Source organism: Pocillopora damicornis, chromosome 13 (genome assembly GCF_964200805.1).
Source record: "Pocillopora damicornis chromosome 13, jaPocDami1.2, whole genome shotgun sequence".
NCBI lineage: Eukaryota > Metazoa > Cnidaria > Anthozoa > Scleractinia > Pocilloporidae > Pocillopora > Pocillopora damicornis.
The window spans coordinates 18,398,558-18,405,697 of record NC_142682.1 but is presented as its reverse complement, the minus strand read 5'-3'; the positions used below and the strand labels follow the sequence as shown (position 1 = coordinate 18,405,697).

General features: G+C 37.5%; 1 protein-coding gene across 2 annotated transcripts; it reads right to left on the bottom strand.

Moving 5' to 3' along the window:
* Positions 1 to 681: 681 nt before the first annotated feature.
* Positions 682 to 6,853, bottom strand: LOC149035798 (uncharacterized). Of its 2 annotated transcripts, XM_089192395.1 has the most exons (3): positions 6,674 to 6,853; positions 6,189 to 6,400; positions 682 to 1,927 (listed from the first exon to the last, which is right to left on the bottom strand). In XM_089192395.1, exons 2-3 carry the CDS (start codon positions 6,265 to 6,267, stop codon positions 1,596 to 1,598), a joined length of 411 nt encoding a protein of 136 aa, XP_089048521.1. In that variant the 5' UTR covers positions 6,268 to 6,400; positions 6,674 to 6,853; the 3' UTR covers positions 682 to 1,595. The 2 variants fall into 2 exon arrangements, 1 of the variants encoding a protein (XP_089048521.1); XR_016182560.1 differs by lacking the exons at positions 6,189 to 6,400; positions 6,674 to 6,853 and adding an exon at positions 3,728 to 3,833.
* Positions 6,854 to 7,140: the final 287 nt, after the last annotated feature.

The window sequence follows — 7,140 nt, the reverse complement described above, 5'->3', positions numbered from 1 at the left end:
TTTCACTTTCATCTACAACCGCAGTACAAATATGAATTATTTCATATAAAAACTTCACATCATTTCACTGCACGGGAAGATATGAACTCAATAAATTGACCTGGCTCCCAATGTGTGGCTTCATAGCTCAGTTGGTAGAGCATCGCACCGGTATCGCGGAGGTCCGGCGGGTTCGAATCCCGTTGAAGTCCTGATTTTTTTCAGGCTTCTTCTATCCAATTGCTTAAATTGGAAAATTTACTGCGATGATCACATTTCACTTTCAATGAATATGTATGTTGGCATTCAACCACTATTTAAAAAATAATCATGATTGTTCACGTGGCTTTAAAAACCATAACCTCCATATGCTTAAATCAGATTTTGTTCAAGGAACAGAGTGCCTGAAGAAGGATGGACGAGCATATTTACAAAAAAAATGAAGGAAGCTTCGTCTGTCACCCTTCTACAAATGTCTTCAAACGCAGTAGAGCGTCACGGTTTAACGATGAGATCCAAACTTTCCCTCCAGTTCCTTAGGAAAAGTTGATGCAAGGGGTTGCATGGGGTCTCTGAGTTGTCACGCAATGGAGACAACACAGAGCCCTCAATTAAACAGCGCGCCGTTGTTTGGAGCTTCTACTTTCTGTATCAGAAATATTCCTATCCCTCCCCTCCCCCCCCTGCCTCGTATGAAAGAAATTAAGTGTGCATTTGTATTTTATTGACAGAGCCAACAAATGGATCTGATTTCGCCTACGTTTCTTTTGAACTGCTGGAGGAGCAAAATCCGGGGCTACAAGACGTAACCATTATAACGACATACATATTTTTTTACATGGCTACAATGTAGTTTTGGCAAATGAACTTGCTAGTCTAATAGTCAGTAATTTGAATCTGGTAAGTCTTAGCGGAGATGTTCCTAACATCGTTCCTTGAGCGTTTGTAAGCCTTGTAGGCGTTTCCATCATGAGAACCTCGAGAATACGGTTACTGTTTCCGCTGGATAAAACCATAGTTTATGAAACCACTGTCTTTTGCTAGTTTTGCAGATTTTGGAGTGCAAGTTCCAGCTTCTTAATATGTATTACGAACCGCGGAATGGGCCCGAAATTGTATATTGCGAGAAAACCCTCTCTTTTTAGCCGACCTGCCCATATTCCTACGTATTGTAGTGAGTTGTTTGTTATTCCTGCATGCATTAAAATAGCATTGATAAACAGATACTCACCACAACACGCAGGAATGTAGACAAATCTACTAGGGTTATTGGGTGTGGTCGTGATACAAAAATTTTGGGCCCATTCTCGGGTTCGCTAACCTTCGTAGTAGTTTCGGCTGCAGAATATGGAACCTTTATTCACACTTGGGTAAATCTCCCTAACTGTGTCTTGCAGAGAGGACATAAATGGATCACATCCTTAAATGATTTGATAAAGAAAGGTATTAAACAGCAGCCAAAATGACAGCCAAAGGCACATAACAAACCTGCTAGTGCCCAGGTCGCGCTACTTACACGGTATTCAGTGTATGTCAAGACCCGGATCCCACATGAAGTGCAACAAGTCGAGCCAGGGACATCTTTAAAGCTTTCATACCTTACTTGTGGTTGAACATCAAAGATCTTTCGACCTTCTTTCTTGGTAAACGTTGCTTCCTGAACAAGTTGAAGGGTAACACTGCTTTTGCTGCTTTCGCTTAAACTTGTTGCCGACTCTGAGGGGCAGACAAGTTATTTCGGGAGTAACACAAAAGGCCTGTGGAACTCGGAAGTTATTTGGAAAACTTTCCATCGGGTTTTCGTGCTCCATTGACAAATATGTCTCGTTTGAAAAACTAGTGCCAACTCCAAATGACTCCAATAAGGCGGAAATACTCGATTCAGAACAATCAGCGAATCTACCAGCCGGGCGCAGGTTCATGTTAAATATTTCTACCGCCTTAGGTCCTGCAAAATAAAAATAATACCTGACATCAATTTGCAGTTGACCTTTTCATTTAATGACAATATAGGGCCACGCTCAACCAGGATGCTTTGCAGGGGAAGTGGCCATTCTCAGCTGTTTTCTGTATTTCAGAAAAGGAAAGCCAAAAAGAATACTAAGGGGGGAGAGGAAGAGAAAAATTGTAATTTGAAATTTAAAAACGAAAGGGATTTTCTACATGAGTAGCCGAAAGAGGGGAACACGCGCGAAATTTCAATTATATGTGAAATACAGAAAGGTAAACTGAATAAAAACAGGCAGTAGTCTCACGATAGCTGGGACAATGAAAATAATAATTGGAACGTTAATGATCGTAAGAAAAACAAATAAAAATAATACTAATGATGCTATAAGATATCATTGTGCATATGTAGAGTTCTGTTGTTTCGTCTTAAACAAAAAAGGCGTTATTTGGTGAGGTTTGACAAACATATCCGGCATATGAGACTGCCGATTTTAATTCAGAGGACTGATCGGAGTAGTCTTGTATCGAGTTTTTGATCGCTGACAGTTTTTGGAATAAAAAGCAGATGGAGATATCTGAAAACGTTATAGCTCGGTTTTGTGGGGTTGTGGACCGATATACGGGCCTCTTTTTTAAAATGCTAACTTCAGTACGCATTAAGCATCTGAATGTGTCACCATATAGCCTCTTGATAGTTGTTTACAGCATATAAACATATCTTGTACTGAAAGGACTTTAAGTAGTAAGGCCATTCAGAACTAACTTAATGTCTCATATATCACTATAGAGCTTCATGCTTTAATGAAGACACAACTGGGAAGGTTTGTCGGGTAACAGAATTTTCAAACGGGGTAATTTAAGTTAAAGAAGATGTTTCAACGAATATTCGACTCACCGGCGCTTCAAATGTTTTCATAAGCGTTTTTTCTGCAAAACACCTTCACCGTTGCAATAATTTTTTAAAATTCACGCATTTATTATCATCCAATCTTTGATTTTGTGTTCACGTCAAGTTCTTGCTCCAAATAACGAGATATTCTTGAAAACCAGCTTTACCTCAGTAAGATGCTTAATTAAGTAATTTTCGAGCCGCAGGAAGGAAGAAATAATGAATAAATTCGTTTTTTTTTTTAAGTAGAATAACAGTTTTGCTATCACCGCCTTTAAGTTCATTAATTTTTAAGGCCCTTCATTATATTGTTCCGAAAGACTAAACATATTTTCAGCAAAACGCCTCTCCTAAATGTTAATCGAATTTAAGAAAATCGCTCTTCAACTTAGGACTAAATTCGCTTTCAAAGGATAATTACAGTTGACCTTGAATTTGGCAGAAAATTTTAACTAATACTCATCTCACTTCGCATATAAAGCGAAAAGTTACTTACCTCGAGTTGAAAATGAGTCAATTCCTCCTATTTAGTACAGATTCTTTTTTTAAATGAAAATCAGTCGACAGTCCTTCGAGACAGTGCTTGAAAATTTCTTGTCTATAGCATTGCCCACTTAATTCTTTAATTTTGTCATTTCCCTCTGTGTTCGCCGCCTATGCAAATTTGTATTCGCATTTTAGCAATTATCCTCACCGTGTTTGTTCTTTCATCTTTTTTTTTATATACTTGAAGGGTTAAGATCTTTTGTCAAGTTCGCCACTGATATCAAAAGATTCTGAATGACATTAAGTGAAAATTTCATCTCCAATTTACTTGACCGCTCAGGGCTTGAGGAAGAACTGGTTTGTTTTACATTTTACTATGAAGATTTTTGTTTCTTGAAATTGAAATTCTGATCATTTACTTACCTGATCACCACAGGGCTTGAGAAAGAAACAGTTTGAAGTTATCTCCCGCAAAGGACACACTGCGCACAATTTTCATCATACACTTTTCAAAATATGTTGCTAAAATATACTAGGAGGGTATAACATGGTGTTAAGATGACGTCACAGGTTACGTTAAGTTGCCAAGCAACCTAAGATGATCGCAGCTTTCACCGAGATGAGGCTAAATGTACCATGTAGAGGCTTTTTGGTTGACGAAGTTCATAAACTATAAATTTGTGCCAGGGTGGACGTTTGAATTGGACATATCTGCATAAGGTATAAGAAACGTGCTTGAACCTCTCCAAAACTACCAGCTTAGTCAACAAAAGGAAGTGGGCGTTGTAACGAGACAGGGGTGTATCACTGCACTTTCCATTTCGAAGACAGAACTACTGATGTTTTCTTATTAATGCTCGTTGCGATAAAAAAGAGACTAGAAATTTTAAGCAAAAACGACACAAAACGAGTGAGGGACATCGAGCACGAAAGTTTGCATAACGCTCGCTTTTTTTAGAATCAAAAACAAATGAATTTCTCTCTAACAAAGACCTGTCGGCAGAGATCGTTCACTCATGAGAGTTGTTGAGCATTTTCTACGCTGTTTGTCAGTTGGTGATTAACCGGCCGTTGTTGAAGAAGCTATTTTGGCAGTTAAGTCTGTTGCCTTGTGGAGAAATAACTGATGTAGAAAGGTTTAAATAATTAAATTAAAGTGAGGATTGAGCGCCGGAAAAAATATTGAGAGGCCGTCGGTGAAGGTTCGATTGCCCTACTGTGTGCAAGAATAGCTTGGTTAATAATCACACCCGGCCTAGCTAGTGAGCGCATGTTACAAACTTTTGCTTCTGATTCCGCAGTAAGGCTCATAGATATACTCGAGACCATGCAGAAGAAGAATTAAACTCCACCTTTGTTACTTACACTGTCACCAGTAGAAACTGTTGTGTATTTGCTTAAAAAGTCCACGTCAATTCTGTTATCTGTTGTGTTCATTGATGTTCAGCGTCGTTAGAGTCCCTGCCGACCGAGTGTCGTAAAACCAAAAGTGAGGAAAGCACAACGGGCAATCAAAACAAATGAAACAATCACATGAAGCTAATGAGAACGTAAAATAAAAACAAGCAAACTGCTTGAAGCTCGGGTAAACGTGAGTGACCAACGTACAGCTCCCATAAATCTTTATTGTATGCATCCTCATCCCCTTTCACCTCTGTATTCACATTTTGACGAAGCCAGTGCTGTATACAATTTTAGCATTTTGGCGTGGAGTTTCCAATGTCAATAAAAAAAGTTGAAACAATAATTCTAAGTGGTAAAGAACGTTTTAGGGATTATGACTTCCTCTGAATAACGTTCAAAAAATCTCACTGATTCCTCGTGAACGGACTGTTCGGCGGGACTCTCTGTAGTTTTTAGTTTCCGTATATTTAGTCATGGAAATATTATCTTTGAAAAATTAAACGTACAAAAGCAATTAAAATGCAAAAAGATAAATACAATAACAACAAAAAGAAACAAAAAGTAGAACGACAAAAAAACAGCAAAAAATTAGATAACAAAAGCGAAAAAAAATCAGTCTTTACTGTAAATTCTCATTCTTCCTTAATTTTAAACAGTTTCACATTTTATTTCAAATTCTTCCTTCCCAACAGCTAATTGACTGAAAAGATTGCCCTAGTCTAACGTTATGACATTAATTAAAGTAAAAAAATGCCAGGTCAGGAACTGAAAATAGACTGAATTTTAGACGAAAATCAATTATAATATTTATTGTGTGCCCTGTTTAAGATAAATGAGACAGTTCACCTACAATGGTCGTTCAAGCAAAAAAAAAAATTAAATAAATAAATAAAACAAAAACTAAACAATGACGTTATTAACCATGCAAAAGAGATATTGACCCTCTGCATCAATGGCGATGTTTTTGCGAATGTTTTGATAAAAGGAAAAAGTAACATCACGATGTTTTTTTTTAAATCTAATCTTTACACACGCATGTGAACACATTGTTTATTGACTTGTTTTCTGACGTCATAACCACGTGCCCAGGTCGATCGAGTACATCGTAACTCGCTTAGTATCAGTCGTAACGATAGAACTAAGTTATTTACATTTCTATTGAGACCATTCGCAGTTAGGTTCGTTGCAAACACCTGATCGAGTACCATAAGTTGCTAACAAAACTTTTGCTTAAGAGCCGGCGTTATTATGCTCTTTCATTGACAAGAGAAAAAACTATAAATAAAAAACACCTAATTTAAGGTCAAAAATTTACCTGCTTTTGACCTTTGAGGGAAAATTGACGTTGCAGTTTACCGGCGGGAAGTTAAAACAGTTTGAAAAAAGACGCCGACAGAAGCTTAAAAAATATATGACTGCGGAATAAACAGGAATAACATTACAAAAGTTAATATGTACACTAAAGATCAAAGCATTTCACCTGTAGATAGCTGTTGAACAGATTTATACCAAACTGACGGATTAAAACCATTTATCAGCTTATCCTCCGACTGATGCATAACAACAGAACACCAGTTCTTGAGCGGTTATTTTATTATTCATTTCACCGGTCTTTTGAGCATACACGTGCAAAAGCGAGCGACGAGAATTCCAAGAGCATCTAGCATCGGTTGGTAACGCGTTCATCCACACCTGAGGATTAAATAAATACCAAAAAAGTGCAATAGGTACCAGCTAGCACGTGGAAATTATGGAATAAGTGTTTACCGCCTGTACACCAGAGACAGAAATAGAAAAACATAGATTATATATACTTGTCTTTTGACAACAAGCAAAGATGCTTGAACAAAAAAAATGTATATCGCCATGATACCCTCTTTTGAAAGCACGCCACACCATATCGTTGGAGGTAAATTCTCGTGAAACCCCTACAGCTGTAAAACTATATAAGTTAGAAATTTTTACCGTGGATGTGAAAAGTCCTAGAAGCGTAAGAATCTTTTTAGCGGCGACTCGCCAATGGCTTTTCTTCTTAACAATTTTTACGAAAGCAGAGCCTTGAGCTACATTGTTAAAATCTGTAGTTCACCTGTGTCCATTTAATGTTTCACATCCTTACCCAGACATGCAGTCGCCAGTATTTTAAACCACCCGGCCTCTAATCCATTGTTTTCGTTACGCTTTAAGCGCCCATCTATTTGGTACTTTTGTTCACAATTATCACACCTTATAGGTTTGGAACAAAAAGTTTTGATAAATACAGACGAAAATTCTTAAGACGCGTTTTGAAATGCTCTTCTGAATGATCTGAGTGACTGAGTTTATAACGCCCTTTATTCTTACAAAGTGTATCATTCACAAGATCGATAAATGTAATTAAATGAAATTGATTTCTTCCTTTTGTTTCCCTCAGGTAAGAAACGCTTTTAACT